Source organism: Saimiri boliviensis, chromosome 21 (assembly GCF_048565385.1).
Source record: "Saimiri boliviensis isolate mSaiBol1 chromosome 21, mSaiBol1.pri, whole genome shotgun sequence".
NCBI lineage: Eukaryota > Metazoa > Chordata > Mammalia > Primates > Cebidae > Saimiri > Saimiri boliviensis.
This window is the reverse complement of record NC_133469.1, coordinates 22,535,001-22,557,518: the sequence shown is the minus strand read 5'-3', so window position 1 is coordinate 22,557,518 and position 22,518 is coordinate 22,535,001. Positions and strand designations below refer to the sequence as shown.

The following is a 22,518-nucleotide window of genomic DNA, read 5'->3' as shown; positions in this document are numbered from 1 at the left end:
CCATCCTGGTCAACATGGTGAAACCCCGTCTCTACTAAAAATACAAAAAATCAGCTGGGCATGGTGGCACGTGACTGTAATCGCAGCTACTCAGGAGGCTGAGGCAGGAGAATTGCCTGAACCCAGGAGGCGGAGGTTGCGGTGAGCCGAGATCGCGCCATTGCACTCCAGCCTGGGTAACAAGAGCGAGACTCTGTCTCAAAAAGTAAAAAACAAAAATCACATAACTGCCACCTTGGTCAAGGAATAAAATGTTGCGGCATCTTCTAAGTGCCTGGCCTGTGGAGAGAAGACGCTGCGTCCTAGCTGTGCCCTCCCTTTTCCACACAGCTTTTGAAGAAATCCGCCTAACCGGGAGCTGCCAGCTTCCTGCTCCAGCCTGGGGCTTTCATACACAGGCTCTTGTATGTGGGCCTCAGAGCATCACTCCTTTCTCCTGAAGTTAAAACCCTTAGGGGTAATTTGAGGGTGGCTGGGCTTGAACCCTAGGAGAGCCCTCAGATCCCTGGCAGTGGTCCCGTGGGACTCGGGTGTCGCGGGTCTCACGGTGTCCTCAGAGCGGAGCGTGCTGCCCTCTTTCCTGCTGCTACAAGTTCCGAGTGTGGGAGGTGGGGCCGGTGTGTGCGTGCCTGGGGGCTGGCTCCTGGGGAAGGGAAGTTGTCGGGGGGCTTTGCCTCCTTTTGCAGCCCGGAAGGGCTGCTTGGGGTCCAGAGGATGAACTTTACATACCCTCAGCCCCCCCCCCCCCCCCCGTGCTCTCACAAAGTATTAATATTTCTCTAAATTATCCCGAGGGAAGCTCATGTAGTGCCCCTGCACACGACGCTGTGAACAGCCCCTCAGCTGACCGGACCTCGGCTTTCTCACTGAAAGGGAGGCATTAGAAACAGTCCCTCTAATTATATGGCAGGCTGTGTGTTTCTTATCTGAAATATTTAAGAACAGAAGTGTTTTGGATTTCAGATTTTTTTCAGATCCCTCATAATGAGAGATCTTGGGGGCAGGACCCAAGTCTAAATACAAAATTTATTTATGTGTCATGTACGCCTCATACACGTAGCCTGAGGGTAATTTTAGGCAATATGTTCAATAATTTTGCGCGTGAAACTAAAGTTTTGGCTGTGACTGTCACCACATGAGGTCTGCTGTGGAATTTTCCACTTGGCCTCTTGTCAGCACTCAGAAAATTTCAGATTTTGGAGCATTTTGGATTTTGGATTTTCAGATTAGGGGTGTGAGGCAGATGGCACAGTACCTGACATGGCCAGGCTTTGGTGTGTGCTGCTGGGCTCAGGCCCAGGGAAGCCACGTTTCCCCTTCCACCCTCCTCAGCAGAGGCTCCTATCGCGACCTTTAGGGGAAGGCGAACAACCCCCACCTTCAGCCGCTCTTCTCTTCCCACTTGGCCCCTAGCATTGAGAAATGCCAACCTCCCATGTTTGGGAGCTCCAGGCCCCCCCAGCACCCATGCTGTGTATGGAGAGCTCCCTGGGCCTGGCACCATCTTCCCCTGTCCGAGGGCCTGCATGGCACGGTCCTGAGAAAGGCAGTACCTCTTGCCCCGTGAAGATGCAGCCTGTCTGCCTTTCCTTCCTTCCTTTGAACCTTTCTGCTTTGCAGCCCCGTTGGATGAGAATGACCTAGAAGATGTGGACTCGGAACCAGCCGAGATAGAAGGGGAGGCAGCAGAAGACGGGGACCCAGGGGACACTGGTGCTGAGCTGGATGATGGTAGGGGTCCACCTTCCCCACCCCCATGGTGGGAGCTCAGGGAAGAAGAAGGAAATATGCTTTCCAGCAAAATCAAGCTCACTGAGGCCACCATTGGGCCTCCTGGTTCCCTCTTGGCTCCCCCACGACTGGAATGCATCTCATTCCACCCAACCACCACCCACCCACAAGCACCAGGTGACTTGTCCAGCTGCAGCTGGGCGCCTGAGCCACACTGTGGCTTCATACAAGGCCTTTAATCCAGCAGACTGGTTCCCAAAGCTAGATACCCCGAGGTGTGTTCTGTATCGCAGTCTGGTTGTGGGGGGCTGAGGGGATCAGGGGTGAGGCTGAGAGGAATGAGAAGAGCCCGAGCCTGTGAGGGGTGCAGGCCCCAGCTGTGGACGTGGGTGGCAGTCGGGGCTGCTGAGAGGACGAGGTAGATGGGAGGGCCGTGGGGCCGGGCATGGCCTCCGCAGGCACACCCTGTCTCTCTGTCATGGTCCATCGTGTGTCACTATTGCTGTGTGTAAAAAGAAACAGAGCCCCACAGGCTTTGATGTGCCCCCGCATTCCAAAGGCAGGAGGGTGCTCTTGGCCGGACCCCTCGGGAGGGTGGTGGTCCAGCAGGCAGATGCCTGCATCAGAAGGGCCACCTGGCCTGCACGTGAGCAGTTGTATTGCAAATGAGCCAGCTCTCGGAGAAAAGAAGCCAGCCTCGCTTAGGGTGTGCCCCTGCTTCTGCCCTGCCCTCTGCCAGATCAGCACTGGGCTGACAGCCCTTCGGAGGCTGACAGAGAGCCACATCTGCCGCGCCCGGCCGAGCGGGAGGAGCCGGAGCCGAGGGCCCCAGAAGATGAGGAGAAGCCCATCTCACCGAAGCAACACGACAGAGGTGAGCCTGTGGGTGATGGGAGAGACAGTTTTCAGCACTCCTGCAAGAGCCACGTGTGCACGAGAATGGCACACTCTGGAGAGTGTCCGCTCCAGAGCAGAGCCGCGGTGCACACCAGCCTCCCGGGTGCGGGCGGCTCCTCGCCTCCCTTCGTCCGTCCGCCCTCCCGGGTGCGGGCAGCTCCTTGCCTTTTCCTCCTCCGTCCGGCCTCCCTGTGCCACAGGCTGCCGCAGATGCTTTGGCCAACGGCCCTTTCCTTGCATGGTCTGGGGGGAGGTAGAAGGGGCGTCCCGAAGCTCTATGTGCAGAGTGTGTGCGTGGAGGAAGCCCACTCTCTGACCTGGTGTTGACAGGAGCACCTGCGGAGAGTGCCGGGCAACCCCGGGGAGACGGTGCGGTGCCGGGGCCCTCACCCCGGAGAGAATCTGTGCTTTCCACAAGAGCCGGGAGCAGACTCAGCAACTTGCCTTCTGCCCTCCTCTCGACCCTCTGGGGCTGGCTGAAAGGGTGCCCTCCGAGCACGTGGGGGCTTCCTCTTAGAAGTCCCTGCGTTCATTCTTTTCAGGTCCCTCCCAAGCCACCAGCCCCATCCGGTCCCCTCAGGAATCAGCTCTTCTGTTCACTCCAGTCCACAGCCCCAAAACAGAGGTAAGCATTTGGGGCTCGTTGTGGGGTGCAGAAAACTGATGGGACCCCAGGGACACACATTAACTTCCCTGTTTCGGGGCCCATGGTGTAAGCCCCATCATGACTGGGGCTAACATAGCCTGCTGGCCTCCTCATTCAGAGGAGGATAGGAAACTATCATTCTGTTATACTAAGTAGAGCTGTTGATGACAGGAGTGGCCTTGGGGTTCCAGCTCTGGACTCTGAGGGATGAGGCTGTCTGGATGGCCCCTACTAACTCTGCCCCACTCTGATCCCAAACCTGAGCTGTCAGGCCTGTCACTGTACTAGGTCCACACGCCATATGCTATATGTTTAATTTAAACATAAGTTTATTAAAAATAAATATGTATTATAATTAATAAATTATAATGGATTTATTAGAATTCATGTTTTAATATAAATCACAAATTATTTAAATTAAAACAATTTTTATTATAGAATAATAAAATTAGTATGATTATAATGTTTATAATATGGTAATAAAATAATATGAATAATAAATATTGTTTTATTAAATTTATTATTTAAAAATTTATGTTTAAAGCCATAATATTGATGGGATCCTTGGTTTGATATGACAAATGCTTTTTTAACATGATGTTAAAATAAATGTCTAGCCACTGAAATGTGCAGTGTCCAGCAGACAGCCTGTGGTACGTGAACCACATGGAGAAGGCTGCGAAGCCAACTGGGACAGAAGGTCCTGTGGGTCGTGGCTTGGGAAATACTGTCCAGAGGCCACATCAGGGAGAAAGCTGGAGATCCAGCCCTGCGTCTGCTTGATTTGGTCTTTGGGATTCTAGGAAGCATGGAGCTATTCAGCGATTTTTTTTTCCCCCCTGAGGTAGGGTCTCACTCTGTTGCCCAGGCTGGCATGGGCAGCAGTTCAATGACATGATCACAGCTCACTGCAGCCTCCAGCTCCTGGGCTCAGTCGATCCTCCTGCCTCAGCCTCCCAAAGTGCTGGGATGACAGCCATGAGCCACTGCACTGACCTGTTCATTGATGTTACCTGTGAAACGGGGAGGCTTTGTTTGAGACGCTTGGATGGGGTGATAGAAGGGCTGATGCAGCCATCGTTGCACATCTGTGAGCTTCCCGGGGAGGACGCTTTGACTGTGATGCACTGTGATAGTAGCTATTGTAAGTCTTCTTACAGTTCTGGCCCCTCTGTGTGCGTCAGAGATCTTGGTGCTCTGGGGCCTCAGGACTGCAGTCATCCGTGGCCTTTTGGCCAGTGTTCCTGAGTGGACAAAGATTATAGGATGTATTTGAGATGAACCAAACCCTGGAAACCCAGTTTGTCTAAACTGAGCAGAGTGGTTCTAAACATTGAACAACTGGAGCAGACAGTGAGAAGGGTTCTCCTGAGCCGTTCTAATAACAGCTGGGAGGACGGGGGCGGGATTCATGCAGCAGGCACTTTGAGCGAGAAGGCTCCCCGACGATGCTGGCTGTGGAAGCCCTCACCTTCTCAGCGGCTTCTGTCTTCCTTCTCCATAGGGGCCCCGACTCCCACCTGTTCCTGCCGCCACCCAGGAGAAACCACCTGAGAAGCGCTTTTTCCCTGAGCCTTTGCTTCCCAAAGAGAAGTCCAAAGCTGACGCCCCCTCAGATCCCAGAGCTGTGCACTCTCCCATCCGATCACAGCCAGTGGCCCTGCCGGAAGCCAGGACTCCTGCCTCACCAGGGAGCCCGCAGCCCCAGCCACCCCTGGTGGCCTCCACACCCCCACCCAGCCCGCTCCCCATCTGCTCCCAGCCCCAGCCTTCCACTGAGGCCACCATCCCGTCCCCTACCCAGTCCCCCATTCGCTTCCAGCCTGTCCCAGCCAAAGCATCCACCCCACTGGCCCCTCTCCCTATCCAAAGCCAAGGTGACCCTAAGGACAGACTGGGCAGCCCCCTTGCTGTGGACGAGGCCCTCAGACGGAGCGACCTGGTGGAGGAGTTCTGGATGAAGAGCGCGGAGATCCGCCGCAGCCTGGGGCTCACCCCTGTGGACCGCAGCAAGGGGCCCCAACCCAGCTTCCCCACGCCTGCCTTCAGGCCAGCGTCCCTCAAGTCCTATTCTGTTGAAAAGTCCCCCCAGGATGAGGGACTCCACCTCCTCAAGCCTCTGCCTGTCCCCAAAAGAACGGGCCTGCCAAAGCTAGAGGGTGAGCTCCTGTCCCTGCCGCCACCCCGGTCCCCGTCTGACAGAGAGCTACGCAGTGCTCAGGAGGAGCGCAGGGAGCTGTCCAGCAGCTCTGGCCTGGGCCTGCACGGGAGCTCCTCCAACATGAAGACACTGGGCAGCCAGAGCTTCAACACCTCGGACTCCGCCATGCTCACGCCCCCCTCCAGCCCACCCCCACCCCCACCCCAAGGTGAGGAACCCGCCACCCTGCGGAAGAAGCTCAGGGAGGCCGAAGCCAACACCTCGGTGGTCCCACCGCCCTCGCCTGCCACGTGGATGAGGCCCCCCCGGGAGCCCGCCCAGCCCCACAGAGAGGAAGTGCGGAAATCTTTCGTGGAGAGCGTGGAGGAGATCCCCTTCGCTGACGACGTGGAAGACACCTACGACGACAAGACTGAGGACTCGAGTCTGCAGGAGAAGTTCTTCACGCCCCCCTCCTGCTGGCCGCACCCCGAGAAGCCTCCCCACCCATCTGTGGCCAAGGAGAACGGGAGGCTGCCTGCTCTGGAGGGGGCGCGGCAGCCACAGAAGAGGGGTCTGCCCTTGGTCTCCGCTGAAGCCAAGGAGCTGGCCGAGGAGCGCATGCGAGCCAGGGAGAAGTCTGTGAAGAGCCAGGCGCTGAGGGACGCCATGGCCAGGCAGCTGAGCAGGATGCAGCAGATGGAGCTGGCCACCGGCGCCCCCAGGCCACGCAAGGCGTCCTCGGCAGCCTCCCAGGGCAAGGAGCGCCGGCCTGACTCCCCCGCCTGCCCCCCTCTCAGGGGCACTGAGGAGCGCACCCCGAAGCATGAAGCCACCAGCGAGGAGGTCCTCTCCGCGCCGTCGGACTCGGGGGGCGCAGATGGCTCCTTCACTTCATCCGAGGGCTCCAGTGGGAAGAGCAAGAAGAGGTCGTCGCTCTTCTCCCCCCGCAGAAATAAGAAGGAGAAGAAGTCCAAGGGTGAGGCCCGGCCCCCGGAAAAGCCCGGCCCCAGCGTCCCGGAGGAAGCCGCCACCAAACCCAAGTCCCTGTGGAAGTCGGTCTTCTCCGGGTACAAGAGGGACAAGAAGAAGAAGGCCGACGACAGGTCCTGCCCCAGCACCCCGTCCAGCGGGGCCACGGTGGACTCCGGCAAGCACAGGGCACTGCCCGTCGTGAGGGCAGGTGCGTGGGTGTCGGGCCCGCACCCGGGCAGAGCGGGAGGGGTGCACGTGGGCCCGGGTCACTGGGGCTCTCGGGATCCGTGCTTACACACTGCCCCCCAAGGCTTCTTTGGGAGCCATGCTGACCTACAGAAGGGACCGAACCATGGGTTCACAGGGCGTAGCCTGATGAGTACAGAATTCTCAAAGCCAGCTTGAAACTGGATCAGGAAGACTGGAGGTTTGTGCCCTTCCAAAGTCTCACGACCCCAGTCCACTTGTGCACAGGGCAGAGGGCGGTGCTGCCAGGAGGGGCTGGGCAGGTCGCGGTCCGCCCGCTTGGTGTCACCTCTGCCCTGCCCAGGCAAATGTTGACGTCCCAGCTTCTGGCTCCCCAGGATGGGGGAAGGATCCATTAAACTAAAATGAGTCCAGCCTCCCTCCCGGCCTCCCTGTCTGCACGTGGGAGCAGGAGAGAGCTGTCCCGCAGGCTGGGGCCATCCTCACGCAGCCTCCCTCTCCCCACAGAGCTGCAGCTCCGGCGCCAGCCGAGCTTCTCGGAGGACTCGGACCTCTCCAGCGACGATGTCCTTGACAGGTCCTCGCAGAAGTCCCGGCGAGAGGTGCGTAGTCAGGTAGGGGGGCTTCACAGAGCCCGGGGCCCAGCTGCTCCCAGTTGGGCTTTGACTGGGGGGAGGAGGGGGAGAGCAAACCTGAAGCCAGGGACGGATAGCGAGTGGCACACAGCCAGCTGACTGCTGACCAGCCCTACGCACTGAGGGGGTCACGCTGGGCTTCTTACATGGGAGCTGCGGCACAGCAAGGGTTCCTGGTTTCTGCTCTTGTGAAGAAGAAAAGATGAGCCATTCCTGCATCACGCTCCCCTTCCCTGCGGGAGGCAGCCTGGCATTGTCTGTTTCTTCATAAGCGATCCCGTGAGGAGCAGCCCGTCAGCCCCAAGGCCTCCATGGAGAGCGCTGCCCAGTTCAGGGCTGCTGGCAGGAGCTGGGACCTCAGGCACTGAGCATTGTGCCTGGTGCTGCCCACGTGGTGGGTTTGTTGGTTACGGAGGGTTTGTCGTCTTAGAGGACTGGTCCAGGAACGGACCTGCAGGGCTGCTGGGTCTGACTCGGCCCCTCGCTCTGCAGAGCCCGGGACTTTGGGTGGGTCCAGTGAAGGTGGAGGGGAGAGGACTCCGCATGCTCTTAACCGGCACCTGTCAGCATGCAGGGCAGGTGGAGCTCTGCAGAGCGCCACCCACCTCTGCTGTCCAGCCTGAGCCCTGTGCTCCTCCCCCTGGCTGGGAGCGGCCTGGCTGTCTCTGCTTCCTGCCTCCCTTTCGCGTGAAGCTTCCCCAGAGTGTAGCGTGCCTTGGTGGCAAGGCTTCTGGGGCTTGGACTTGAGTCTGCCCTCTCCTGCCCCCCAGTAGCCCAGTGAGGGTGGGCCGTGGTGAGCCTGGGCCCCTCATCCTGTTGGGTGAGGTGGCTCCTGCAGCTGATCCCTGCCTCTGTAAATACCTCAGCAAACCGGACGCTTCGTTCTGCGCCCTCCTCGGTGCATTCGTCTCCCTTGGCCTTGCTGGCTCTTCAGCCACTCTCCTAGAAGGCTCTAGAGGGCCAGGCCTCTCCTCTGCTCCACCCTCTGCAGAACCAGGCTTCCTTGTACCCCAGCCAAGCCAGCACTGAGTTAGGGTTGGGGTCTGTGCCTTCTTCTCAAGGACCGAAAGAATGTGCCTTCTGTCAAGGCTCCCTGTCCAGCTTTCCCAGGCAGGAGCATTGGCACTGAGCTCAGAATTGCCCTGGGTTTCTATGTGGGTCCCTAAATGCATCCCAACACTGGGGCTGGGTGCTGCCTTAGGGGGTCAGCAAGGAATGGAGAGTGTGGTCCCAGGCTCACTGCCTCAGTGTGACAGTGGGGACCTTCCATCTGCTGGGTCAGGTTGGCCACCCACCTCCCTCACGTTGCTGTGGTGGCCAGTGTGTCCACCGCTTCTCTATGTATGAAGCGCCCACTAGGGTACTGGACAGCAGCTGCCCGGACTGGCTTTGCCAAGGCTGGTACTTGGTGAGCCTCCCCAGGGCCCAGCAGGTATGAGGAGGAAGGGAGGAGCAGGAACAGGACCGCAGGAAAAAGCCATGGATACCAGTCATGGAATCCTAGAGCCAGAGGGAGCCTCTAGGCCTCACCCTCCAGGGGCACCCACAGAGGTGAAGCCATGTGCTGGAGGGCACACAGGGAATACTAAAGCCAAAGCCAAGCCTGGGGGACAGACAGGCTGGGGGATGTCCGACCTAGGGAACGGCTGAGGACCAGGAGACGGTTGAGCTAGGGGACGGCTGAGGACCAGGAGACGGTCGAGCTAGGGGACAGCTGAGGACCAGGAGATGGTCGAGCTAGGGGACAGCTGAGGACCAGGAGATGGTCGAGCTAGGGGACAGCTGAGGACCAGGAGATGGTCGAGCTAGGGGACAGCTGAGGACCAGGAGATGGTTGAGCTAGGGGACGGCTGAGGACCAGGAGACGGTCGAGCTAGGGGACAGCTGAGGACCAGGAGATGGTCGAGCTAGGGGACAGCTGAGGACCAGGAGATGGTTGAGCTAGGGGACGGATGAGGACCAGGAGACGGTCGAGCTAGGGGACGGATGAGGACCAGGAGACGGTCGAGCTAGGGGACGGATGAGCTAGAGGATGGCCAACCAAGGAGACGAATGACGTGGGAGGTGGCCACGCCAGCGGCGGCTGACCTGACTTCCGCATGGTGTGGAGTCAGCCTGAGTGACAGCTGGGTGCTGTGCCCTTTCCAGACATGGGTGCTAAAGAGGAGAACAAACAAATACAGCCAGAAAGGACATTTGGGGAGCAATTAAAGAAATTCACCTGAGGACTGGTTGACAGTATACATGTGTATTATTATGAGTCCGTTACGTTCCTTGCATGTGCTAAAGACACTGTATCCCCTCCCCTTCTCGGTGCACGGCCTTTTACATAGGAAAGTTATATATAAGAAAATGTCTGTGTCCTTAGGAAGTACATCCTAAAAGTTTTAGGGATGAAGGCGCATGTCTACCCGTGATTCATGTAAAAAGTCATAAAAGATGACATAGATGAAGCACCTGGCAAACGGTCACCTTTGGTGAGAGGCATGTGGGTGTTCATTGTCTGCCTCTTTCAACTTTTCTGTGCGTTTGAAATGTATCAGAGTAAGCATGGGGAATGGGGGCCCACAGTGAGGATGGGGTTTGACCTGCCGGGAAGGAGGAAGCCTCCTATGCTGCCCAGGACCCCTGGCCACTCCAGCAGCACAGACGACGCCTCCTGCCTCGCAGCACCTGTGAAACAAGAGCCTGGGTTTTGTTTTGTTAGAAATTTTTAAACCAGGCCGGGCGCGGTGGCTCAAGCCTGTAATTCCAGCACTTTGGGAGGCCGAGGCAGTTGGATCACGAGGTCAAGAGATCGAGACCATCCTGGTCAACATGGTGAAACCCCGTCTCTACTAAAAATACTAAAAATTAGCTGGGCATGGTGGCACGTGCCTGTAATCCCAGCTACTCAGGAGGCTGAGGCAGGAGAATTGCCTAAACCCAGGAGGCGGAGGCTGCGGCAAGCCGAGGTCGCGCCATTGCACTCCAGCCTGGGTAAGAAGAGTGAAACTCCGCCTCAAAAAAAAAAAAAAAAAAAAAAAACAGAAAAAAAAAATTTTTAAACCAGTCAAAATAACGTATTTTTATTTAAAATGTTTGTTATAGAAAATTTAGGATAATTGAGACTTTAAAAAAACTCCTGTAGCCCTACCTACAAGAGAGAACTCACATTTACCTCTCTGCTTCCATCTGACTTCAGATACAAGCATCACAGCTGCCTCTTGAGTTCTGTGGTCCACCCGGGTGTGGCCTGGGCACCCCTCCACCCCACATCCAGATTCACAGCAGAACGCCAGCTCCTGTGGCTGGCCACCACCTCAGGCACATAGCGACAGGTGGTGACTTCGCCCCTCCCAGCCCTGAAAATGGGTAGCTTGTGGGAAGACAGCCACTGCCCCTGTTGTCACCAGCCACAGGTGAAGATGTTAGTTGTGGTCCATAGTTTCTGTGGGCTTTTTGCAAGCCGCTTCAGGAAATCATCTCTCTTCTTTTGAACTGGCTTTTTCTCATAATGACATTCTTTCTCTCACTCCAATTTGTGAGAGAGGTGAGTCCACCTGAGTCGGGGGGACACAGGTACTCAAAGTCGAAGGAGGCAGAATCATTCATCCCTCTCCAAAAGGCTTGGGAGGCGCAGCTCCGCATGAGGCCACCCCACAGATGGGATGGACAGAGCAGCAGGGAGAGCGGCCGGGCTGCAGCTGGCCTGGGACTCTCAGGGCCTCCCTGTCTTGTGTGCCACCATACACCTGGCTCCCTTAGTGCCTTTCAGCCATTAATGTGGCTGGTGAGACCCAAAGAGCAGATATGACTCACCTTGGTCCTCCGAGTGGCTCTGCGCAAGGTGCGATGGAATGAGGAGGCTCCCGACGTGCTTTTTGTGAAGAGCAGTTACTGATGCTAGTTCACCCCCTTTCCCGGGCACAGTCAAGAAATGGCAGCTGGGCGGCACACAGGAGCACTGCCAGCGGAGATCCTTTCAGGAGAGATGGTTTCATTCCCAGTTTTGCTGTGTCTGTCTGAGAGCAGGACCCCCTCCTCTCCTGCACCCCTTCCACTACCCGGGAGCATTGGGCAGGAAGAAGTGGGCTGAGTTTCCATAAACATGAGGAGAAAAGGATCAAGAATCACATATTTTAACGCCTTTGACTTTACACACAGGACATTGAGATGAGAGTTTTGGGGTGGTGAGGAAGAAGCTGTTTCTTTCCAGTAAAAGAGTGAACCCAGCTGTATTTAAAACCAGGTTGGCCCAGACGCCACCACTAGGATCTTCACGCCCAGATTCCTCTGTAGGCAGTCCTGTGTGGCTATGTGAAAAATAATCACGTGTTTTAAGTCTTGTGTGTTTGTTTTAAACTTCTAACTTATTTTGCTCCATTTCTGTGTTCTCAACTTTTAATTTGTTAATCATTATTATTATTACTATTCTGTTTTGTTTTCTGATGCCATCCCAAAGTCGATTTATGTACCACACGCCTTGGCATTCAGGAGATCATATGCATCAAAGGTAGTGTCTTGTTGCTGTCAGCCGGTCACCGTTGCATGCATGTCTATGATTAACCGCCCAGCGCCATCCCCAGCCCTCCAGCCACACCCTCACTAACGGTGTTTGTATGCGCATGGGCTGTGGCACACTGGCAGCAGCACTTCCATTAGGCGCCTCGTGACGGGAAGGAGGATGAGACGCCTGCCCCTCACCGGCTGGAGTGCATGTGGTCATTTTGCTCCAGGTTCCCCGGGTCAGGGCAGAGCTGCCCCTGGTGCAGCCCTCAGCTCTGATCAGCAAGGTGCAATGCTGAAACACCACGGATGACCCTTGGGGACGGCCTGTTCAGGGACTCTCTGTCATTTGAGGTCTTTGAGTGAAGATTAGAGCCCAAGTCACATTTGTCGTCTTTGAAGTCTATAAAAGTTTTCTGGTTGGCTGGGTGTGGTGGCTCACACCTGTAATGCCAGCATTTGGGGAGGCCGATGTGGGAGGATCACTTACGCCCAGGAGTATAAGACCAGCTTGGGCAATATAACAAGATCCTGTCTTTACAAAAAAAATTTTAAATCATCCGGGCGAGGTGGCACACGCCTGCAGTACTGACTACTTAGGAGCCTGAGGCAGGAGGATCACTTGAGTACAAGAGTTTGAAGCTGCAGTGAGCTGTGGTCGCACCACCGCGCTGCAGCCTGGGTGACAATGAGACCCTCTCCAAAACGTTTTTATAGTCGCCTTGTTTCATTTTCTTAGAGGCAATTAAGAAGGCCTTAGGAATAAAGGCAAATTCCCTAACCTTTGCCCTTCTGGTTGCCCAGGGTTTTTTCAAAGCCTCTGATGCTCCCTTGAACCCTTGGCACCTCCGTGGGCAGGGGCTGTGGCTGTCCGGTCTGTGGACTTGCGCTGGATTGGGTCGTTGCCTCCTCCATTGATGGCACTGGGCATCACTGCCCCGGCCAGGCCACTACCTCTCTTCTTCCCAGCGGCCACGGCTGCCTCTGCAGACCCCAGAGTCGATCCAGGTTCACGCCCACAATTCCTCCTTCAGACTGTACTTGAAGCATTCCTGTTCTCTCTACTTGGGTGTCATTTCTTTGAAGACTCTCACGGATACTGCTCTTCTGCAGAACATGGCCTTTGATGCCAACCAGGAAAATAAAAGATGCTGATTTCTCTTTCCTTCCCCTGTGAGCCTCCTAGAAGCAAGAGGCTTGGTGAAACAGCCTGCCAATGTTTTTAATCCCACAAAGTCTTAAAAAGACTAGATGTCCTTATTCAGGAAACAGGTGATCTCAGCGATAAGGTAGTGTGTGTCCCTTTATTGTTTTAACTGCCCAGTAATCGGTCCCCACTCAGCCTCCTGTCCCCGTGCAGAGGTGGGGAGATGTCTCACCCTGTGGATCGTAGGTGTGCCCATGGCACTGAGGGCTGCTGCAGGCTGGGGACTCTGCAGACTCGTGCCGTCTGCCTGTCAGCACCCCCCATCCTGCCAGCACTCTCCCTACAGAGAATGGCTTGTCTTTCTGCCCGGGTACCAGCTCTGACTCTGACATCGGGGACAGCCCTCTCCAGGGCCCCTGCTGGCCTGCCACCCGCCCCTATCTCAGACCTCCGTGCACTTGACTGAGGAAATCTCTCTTGTTCTCTCCAGCCAAGAACCTACACAGAGGAGGAACTGAACGCCAAGCTGACCCGGCGTGTGCAGAAAGCGGCTCGGAGACAGGCCAAGCAGGAGGAGCTTAAGCGGCTGCATCGAGCCCAGGTACAGCCACGGAGGCTGGGACCAGGGCACACGTGTGGGAGGCTTGGGCAGGCTTCCTCTCCACCCAGCTGCGCCCTGCCACGCTAAGTGCCGTGCGGAGCAGAGCAGGGATGGACCGGCCCCCTGCCATCCGGGTCACCTTTGGCCCTGCCCTGGCAGAGCTGTCGGCCCAAAGGGAACAGCAGGCCAAGCTGGTGTCACCAAAGTGCTGTAATCCCAGCACTTTGGGAGGCTGAGGCAGATGGATCACTTGAGGTCAGGAGTTCGAGACCAGCCTGGCCAACAAGGCAAAAAGCCATCTCTACTAGAAAAAAAAAAAAAATTAGCTGGGCGTGGTGGCAGGCACCTGTAGTCCCAGCTACTCAGGAGGCTGAAGCATGAGAATCGCTTGAACCGGGGAGGCAGAGGTTGCAGTGAGCTGAGATCACACCACTGCACTCCAACCTGGGTGACAGAGCAAGACTCTGTCTCAAAAAAAAAAAAAAAAGCAGAGGTGGGGGAAAGAGCCCTGCTTTGAGTTTCCCGAATTCCTTGTTGTAGAATAATCATCATGAGTTGCCTTGTTCAATTCTGAGGACTGTCATCAGGAGTCCATTCGTGGCTCCTCAGCCTCTGATAGGCCTGGGATTTGTGTGGGAAGATGTCAGAGCTCTCCTCACATCCTCAGCTTGTCTTCAGGCTGCACAGACCCTGAATTCTAGACCATTGTAGAGCTGTTTTGTGTTTCTTTTTAAGACGGAGTCTTGCTGTATCTCCCAGTCTGGAGTGCAGTGGTGCGATCTCAGCTCACTGCAACCTCTGCCTCCTGGGTTCAAGCAATTCTCCTGTGTCAGCCTCCCAAGTAGCTGGAATTACAGGTGCCAGCCACCACACCCGGCTAACTTTTATACTTTGAGTAGAAATGGGGTTTCACCATGTTGGTCAGGCTGGTCTCAGAACTCCTGACCTCAGGTGATCCAACACCTTGGCCTCCCAAAGTGCTGTGACTACAGGCATGAGCCACCATGCCCGGCCTCTCTCCATTTTTAACCGTAAAGATGGGATTTCCACTGCGCTGTTGAGGAACCCCATGCAGCAGTCCAGCAGGCTTGGCGTGAGAACGGTCTGAGGTTCTGGCTCTCGGGCTCCTCCTGCAGCAGCTTACATCCACTTCCTGTCCTTGCACCACTCTTGGGAGGGTGGTCACTACCTGAGCTGTGTCCGCACTCTTGGATACCAACTAGCAAGGCCCGGAGCCTAGCGTCTACACAAGCTAGGGGGTTCTGGTGCAGATGGTCTCCACACCATACCCTGAGCATGCTGCCCACGGACTGGAGCGGTTTCCAGAGCGACCACTGCTTTGTTTCTGCTTGTGTGGGTGTGCAGTTGTGTGTCCTCATGAAGCAGGGCCGTAGGGCCGGTGCTCAGGCTGTGCTATCTGTCACAGATCATCCAGCGGCAGCTGCAGCAGGTGGAGGAGAGGCAGCGGCGGCTGGAGGAGAGGGGCGTGGCCGTGGAGAAGGCGCTCCGGGGCGAAGCAGGTACTGCTGGGCTCCCTCCTAAGCTCTGCTCCTGGAGGAAGCCCTCCCTCCCTCCCTCCCACCATGGTAGGCTAGTTTTGCTTCACCTTACCTGGAATTCAGCTCCTTTTCCAGCAGGATTTTCTGGGGCCCTTCATCACTGAGATTTGGGGCTTCCTGTTAAGCAAAAGAAAATACTTGTCTGAGACAGCCCCAGGCCCATCCTGCTCCGCAGCCCCTGTGGGCTGCTGCTTCCCATAGAGTGAAACCCAGTCCCTGGCATGTTGACGGAGAGCGCTGGCTCCCCCGTTCCTTCCTGCCCCACATTTACTCTAGAAGGGCGTAACTGGGAGTGAGGGAGATTGAACCGCAAGGAACCATCACAGAACTGCACTGGGCAGGTCCCCAGCCTGCACCCCCCAGGCCTCCTCCTGCCGTTAGTTCCCTGGGCCCCTCCTGCCCACAGAGCCCTCATCACTGCCGGTGGGAGAGCATGTGGCTGCCCTCGGCACGCACGGATTTCCAGAGGGCACCCAGGCTCTGTGTCTCCTGAAGGCTGGTCACTCAGGGCAGGGCTGGAGAGGCTCGGGGCATGTGGCTAGCCAACGTGGAGCAGACTCCGGGGAGTGGCCGGCCGGGTCCCGTGCTTGTGACTGCTGCTTCTGGCAGGGAAGCACCGGAGGCTGTGGTGCGCTCACATCTGCCGTTCCACCCAGGGAACCTGCAGGGCTGCACTCAGCACAGTTGGGCTCGGAGAATGCAAGGGAGTTCCTGAGGCGTCTCCGGCCCCATGGCCCAGGAAGCCCTGTTGGTTCAGGACCTTGAAGCCGCAGGGCCAGCCCGGGGGTGCAGTGCCCACTCCGCCTTCTCAAGCATCCACAAGTCTTCGTCTAGCCTCTGGATGGGGAAACTTCCATGTCTTTCTAGCCTGCAGGTCCAGCTTCAGATTGTGCGCTGGGATGAAGAAGAGCAGTGTCCTCTTACTTCCTCACTCTAGTGTGGCAGAGGGGAGCAGGCTGCCTCTGCTGACAGGCAGGCGCGCGGTGAGACAGAAGAACTGGGAGGAGGCGGCCCGGAGCAGGGCCAGGTGCTGCCATCTGATCTTGCCCAAAGACCCCTGGGCTCACAGGAAGTGCCTGGTGTCAAGATGAGCTCCTGTGGCCTGCAGGACTGAAGCTGGTGTGGTGGGGAGTGAGGGGGCTGGGTGTGGAAGTAGGTCTCCTTTCCCAGGCCTGGAAATCACAGCTTACGCTCTACTCAGCAAGGACCTTGAGGCAGAGAAATGGGTTGGGAAGAAAGGGGAGGCTGTGGATGCTCTTGTTTTGGGATCACCTGATGCTGGACTTAATGCTAAAGCCCAGGCTGCCGAAGGAAATGCAGAACTAAGCACTTGGCGTCCGGCGGGCCGAGAAGACTGGGATGGGTTGCTGCGAGACAAGCACGGCAAGGAGGTTGGGGTGCGCCTGAGCAGATCCTGCGGCGCCCTGCCTCCCTGCCCCGCTCCGCGCAGTCTGATCCGGCCTCCTCAGTCAAGCCTGAGCGCACATGGAGTTGGCCCCAGCCCACCTGTGCACATCTGCATCCAGGCCCACAGGGCCCTGCCCTGTGATTTTCCTCCTCTTGTGGAAGGTACCAGGAGAGAGCCTATGTCTTCATTCCTCCTCGCTCTTCACAAATCACTTCTGCCAAGATGGAAAGCGGTGGATAGATCTCAGCACACAGGCAAAATCACTCAGCGGCGTGTGCAGCCACATTTCGGGCTTTAAGCCCTCCGGGAAGAAGACCACGTCCTGCCCTCCTCAGTCACAGGGTTGAGGTGGTGGTGCCATCCCGGTTGGTGGTTCCCGTAAGCACGTGAGCGCCCGTGGCTTCCTTGACGTCTGAGTGTAAAACACCACTTGGTTGCCTCTGTGACAGGCCCTGTTATTCAAGCTGCCAAAGGGCCAGAAAATAATACACATTGAAGATTGGTATGCGGTTCTGCCAGAGTTGTTCTAGGCATTAGATAATCCCATTTCCTTAAACGTAGACAACTCAAATGCCATCCAAGTCGGTGGTTTCAGACTTCTTTTTTAGGAGAAGAACCCTTTTTACAAGATTGTAAGTTCAGGTTTAAATAATTGAACACCTCACATGGAAATATCAGAATTACCTGCAGTGTAAATGATGTAGGTACTAGAAGTTTAAAGGCAAGAGCTTTTTCCCAGTTGAATCATAGCCAATGTAACAGCAGTTCCTATTCCTCACGAAAGACAAGTCTCAAACAAGAGGTGCCCAGAGTAAACAAAACCCCACCTTCGCTGTAAGACCGCAGCAAAGCGTGTTACCCTAACTAAAGGGCCTTGCCCAAGGGCACGTGTGCTGACCCCGACCTGCGCCTTGCCTGGATGGACCCAAACCGTGGCATGTGAGCACTGTGGCCGCAGGCCAGAATTTAAATACACAGATAAATAAAATGTCCTCTTCACTAACATTACAGGGAGTTCTGCCACTTACACGAAGAGAGGCAGAAACTTGATCCTGAGGGCCCCACAAAATCACGCTCACCCAGCAGCACAAATTACTGGGTTGATGGGCTCCAGTGGGTGAAAAGTTGACATATGAAACATTTGAAAGTGGTGTGTCTTATTTTAGTAAGGTCTCTTAAAACAGCTACAAGTGGCCGTACGCAGCGCCTCACACTGGTAATCCCAACACTTTGCAAGGCCAAGCTAGGCAGATCCCCTAAGGTCGGGAGTTTGAGACCAGCCTGACCAACATGGAGAGACCCCATGTCTACTAAAAATACAGAAAAATTAGCCGCACGTGGTGGTGCATGCCTGTAATCCCAGCTATTCAGGAGGCCGAGGCAGGAGAATTGCTTGAACCCGGGAGGTGGAAGTTGTGGTGAGCACTCCAGCCTGGGCCCAAGAACGAAATTCCGTCTCAAAGAAAAGAAAAAGAGCTACAAGTATTTGTACATCAGGAATTTGGGAGACCCCTTGGAATGCCTTTTGAAGAATCTTAGGGTTCCACAGAAGCTTGAAAACCACTGTCCTAGTCCAAACTCTGTCCTTTAGATGAGTCTTCACCAAAAATATCTCTTTTATTAAAGATGTTTCTGTTCTGTTGTTCAAGACAGGCCTTCGTAGCGCTATTGGGATATTTCCTTGCGATGCATTTGAGAAATTCTCAGGAATTTTCAGGAATTACGATTCCCACCCTAAGAATATAAGAATTTCCAAGTATGTTATTTTCCTTCTCTTACGTGAACACATCCCTCCCACAGCTGGTCTCACGTCAGTTCCCCGTGGCCCTGCCCCTCCTCGGCCGATGCCGTCTGTGAAGCCCAAGTGTGGTGCTGCCACCGCCTTGTCTCCTGCTTCTGTGTCCCGTCCCTCCCCTTAGCCTTGTGGCGCCTGGCCAAGCCCTGCAGAAGGCAGTGACAGCAGAGCATGGTCATCGTCCGGAGTCTTCGCACCATGGCAGTCCGCCCTTCCCTGGGGACTGTAGTAAACTGGCTGGAACCTGCCACCCTTGGTCTCAAGCTCCCATCGCTGTCTGAGGGCATCAGACTTCATATGCCAAGCTGCCTTCCAGAGAAGGGATCTGGCATGGACCTGTCATCCTGTTCTCCATTTGTCTAAGGTGTGTCAACGTATGGTCGGGCCACAAGCTTCAGCCCTTTGATCCTAGGGCCAGGCCACGACAGATGATTTCCAGTCCTGGGCACCTGGGAAGCCTTTTCGTTACAAACCGCTGGCTCAGCCATGAGCATGCGTTGAAAAGCTTGGGCAGGACTGCATTCTACTGTCTGGGGCAGGTGTCCCCAGACTGCGGCCCCCTGAGGCCATTTATCCGGCCCCCGCCGCACTTCAGGAAGGGGCACCTCTTTCGTTGGTGGTCAGTGAGAGGAGCACAGGATGTGGCGGCCCCGCAAAGCACGGCGTCGCTCACGTACAGTACTACTTACGGTGACACGGGACGCACGCATCATGGCTCTGGAAGCGCGTCATATGACGCACATCCGGTCTGCGGCTGCAGCGCCCCACATCACCGGAAGCAGTGAAATAACAGCAGAAGTAGGAAGAAAGGCAAAGCACTATAACCATTACTGCACAGTACAATGGCCCCCTTACTCCCCCACAGTGTATAACAACATAATGGCCCCTATAACCTCCCTTTGCCCAAAAGTCTCCCCCAACATGACTACACACCGTGTTTCCCCTATTATAAGACCCTGTCTTATATTAATTTTACCCCCAAAAGATGGCGGCTGTCTTATTTTTAGGAGGTGTCTTATAATAGGGGAAACATGCAGCAGTGGGCTTCCCACAGAAGAGGCCCACCGCTGCTGCAGATGTCCAGGACGCTGTATACACAGTGTCACAGGCTGATCTCCGCCGTCCCTGTAGACAGCACTGGAGGCGGTGCTGGGCCTGTGACACTATATACCGCTGTCTGGGATAGTGGAGGCAGCAGCGCTGGCTGTGAAGGGTGTCACGCCTTGCATAGTCCGGCCCTCCAACGGTCTGAGGGACAGTGAACTGGCCCCTTGTGTAAAAAGTTTGGGGACCCCTGGTCTGGGGTGTCATTCTCAAGAGGAGGCCGTCAGGTGGGCCCGGAGGCGCTGCAGGTCGGCATTCAGAACGTGGGGCTTGGGAAAGGGCAGCACCTTGGCGGTGGCTGGCTGCTGCGCTCCATGCGGCTCTGTGATTCTGGGGAGAGGACCCCGCTCAAGCCCGGCCTCTCGGCTCTGTGATTCTGGGGAGATGACTGCCGCTCAAGCCCAGCCTCTCGGCTCTGTGATTCTGGGGAGAGGACCCCGCTCAAGCCCGGCCTCTCGGCTCTGTGATTCTGGGGAGAGGACCCCGCTCAAGCCCGGCCTCTCGGCTCTGTGATTCTGGGGAGACGACTCCCGCTCAAGCCCGGCCTCTCGGCTCTGTGATTCTGGGGAGACGACTCCCGCTCAAGCCCGGCCTCGGCAGCACCCAGTCTGCACCTCAGACATGAAAATGACGCTGAGCTCTCGGCCAGACAGCCGTGGAACTACCAGGCCCGGTCTGCCCTGGACCTGCAGACCTCCAGGAGCCTTCGGGCAAGTGTCTGGGAAGACTCCACCTAAGTCTCTGCTTGTGTCCTGTTTTTAAGAAGGCTGACTGAATTTGGGGGCCTAAGCCTTAAAACAGAATCCCCCTCCTCTCAAACCCATTCGGAAAAGTGGATCTGCAAGACCTCTGAGACAGACAGCAGTGGGGTTGTGGGAATTCCTGGGAGAGCTCTGGCTGCATGAACCCTGAGAATTGCAGAGCTCCTGTAGGGCGTTTGCCTCCTGCCTCCAGCCCTCAGCCTGGGGCTCCCAGTCTCAGCAGCTGACAAGCAGGCCAGCCCTGCTCTGTTAAATCTTAGAGCAGGTCAGTCCCAGGGGTGGGAGTTCCCAGCAAGGCCAAAGCCTCTGTCCCGGCTGGCCCGCGGCATAAGCAGGATCGCGTTGCTTGTGACTCGATTGCCCGCAGTGGGTTTTAGTCGCTCCCTCCTCCCACAGCCACGCAGTTCGCAGATACGGCATGTGTGGACATGCGGTGTGTGATGCGCTCAGGCACGCATGCTTCCAAGCTGTCCTCTGCCGCCTCGCTCTGTCTGTGTCCTGATGCTCCATGTCACTGGTTGCTTTGGGTGTGGGGGGACCGGAGGTTACCCGATGGAATAACTCTCTCTTCACCGATTCCTTGTTGTAGACTATTGGGGAGAGTCTTATTACAGTGACCTCATCGACTTGCATCTGGGTGGTATGTATGGCAGCGTCTGTGCTGACACTAACCCCGCTGACACCCTTTCTCCACCCACACTCCCCAGTCCCTGCTCACAAAGACAAGAGAAATCAACCCCATAACCGAATGGCGAAAGCACAGACCCTTTTCCAGCTCAAATCAGAGCAGTGCGCTGATTTCCCCACTGCCCCCTCGTGCTCCAGAGGAAGATCTGACCTAGCTTTCCTGCCTGGGGCCATTTTAATTTTTATAACGAAACTTTGCCCGCCCCACTCCACCAGCCTTGCCTCTGCGTCCTGGTCCCCTAAATACACACGCTGCAACACAACTTTGACTGCTTGTAGGAATCATGTCTGCTAGGGAGCTCACTGCCTGCCACACTTAAGCAAAGAAGCAAAGGTGCCAAGAGCTCAGCCCTCACCGTTTCCATTAGGGTGTGCTCTCAAAGTCTCCCAGAAGCGCTGAGTACGAGGGAAAGGCTTCTCTGTTGTGATTTCTGCCCGGACTCACCAGACCCAAAGCCAAGCTGACAGGTGCCGGTAACAGTGTCCCTCCTTGCTCTGTCCCAGAGCTCACGTTGTACGTCTTTTCAATGAAGACAGGAAAAGCCGAAGGCCACGGTTCTCAAACTGTGGTCCCTGGGCCAGCGGCAGCATCACCTAGGGGGCTTGTTAGAGAGGCACAGGCCCAGACCCTGCCCCCGACCTACAGAATCAGAAACTGGGGTGAGACCTGGTTATCTGCCGTAACAGACTTTCCAGCAGGCTCCAGTGCCCTCTAGAGCGGGAGAACCACTAGCTTAGAGGTTGCAGTGTGTTTGGCGTCTTGCGGTTTGTATTAGTTCAGAGGGATGGCTGACACCTGAGTCTCACGCCTAAGCTTTGGGCAGCTTTTCTCCTGGGCCGCTGCCGTTGCAGTGAGGGGAGTGCTGGGGACTCTGGCTCCTCCTCCCTGTTCCTGTGTCCTTTGGTCTGGTAGTCTGCCCACTTCATCTCCCCATGGAGGCTCCATGCCTAGAGGTGGTCTTCAAATAGCAGAGTCACAAAGATCATTCTCATGTTTTACCCTGACCGCGTTCTTTTAAGAGGGTCACTTCCCGGCCCATTCATTTAAATACCAGTATCATAGTTCTGTGATTCCACCTGTCAGGGCCACATCCAAGGCGAGGCTCTCGCCTCCCTGGGAAGGGGACTCTTGGGTCTGTGTTTTCCCATGCCCCTATGGACCCACCCCTTGGAGACTCCCTCAGTGTCCCAGGGCTTCTGGTGCGTTCAGGGACCGCCACAGTCACGGCCATGGCTGCTGCAGAAGGGCCGGTGCTTACAGTCCAATTAACAGACCCTGTTCTCATCTAATACCTCCTGTCTCCTCCTAACACCACCTCGGGCGTGTTCCATGTCCATGCTAAGCAAATCTCAGTGTATGAAAAAATTCACACCTGTTATCCCAGCAATTTGGGAGGCCAAGGCAGGTGTACCATTTGAGCCCAGGAGTTTGATACTAGCCTGGGCAACATGGTGAAGCCCTGTCTCTATAAAGAGATTTTTTTAATTAGCTGGGCATGGTGTCACGTGTCTGGTAGTTCCAGCTGCTAGGGAGGCTAAAGTGGGAGGATCACCTGAGCAGGAGTTTGAGGCTGCAGTGAGCTGTGGTTGTACCACTGCAATCCACTCTGGGCAACAGAGCCAGACCCTGTCTCTCATTACATTCAGAATCTCCTGGAGGAGTCTGTCAGAGCACATGTGAGGATCGTATCCACCCTTTCCTCTCGATTCAAGCATCTCCTGCTTTCTTTGCCGCCC

The 22,518-nt window shown here is 56.0% G+C and overlaps 1 protein-coding gene across 21 annotated transcripts in view; it reads left to right on the top strand.

Annotated features, from left to right (window-relative positions):
* MICAL3 (microtubule associated monooxygenase, calponin and LIM domain containing 3) overlaps positions 1-22,518 on the top strand; it is a 296,358-nt gene that overhangs the window by 258,853 nt on the left and 14,987 nt on the right. For 14 of the 21 annotated variants that reach the window (XM_074391091.1, XM_074391092.1, XM_074391095.1 and 11 more), the window contains 8 exons: positions 1,621-1,731; positions 2,471-2,605; positions 3,171-3,253; positions 4,779-6,597; positions 7,104-7,210; positions 11,676-11,726; positions 13,357-13,467; positions 14,894-14,987. In XM_074391091.1, the coding sequence (XP_074247192.1) occupies positions 1,621-1,731; positions 2,471-2,605; positions 3,171-3,253; positions 4,779-6,597; positions 7,104-7,210; positions 11,676-11,726; positions 13,357-13,467; positions 14,894-14,987 (2,511 nt within the window). Of the gene's footprint in view, positions 1-1,620; positions 1,732-2,470; positions 2,606-3,170; positions 3,254-4,778; positions 6,598-7,103; positions 7,211-11,675; positions 11,727-13,356; positions 13,468-14,893; positions 14,988-18,234; positions 20,778-22,518 lie in introns of those variants that run through there. The other 7 variants (XM_074391101.1, XM_074391104.1, XM_039462319.2 and 4 more) reach the window with 5 other exon arrangements.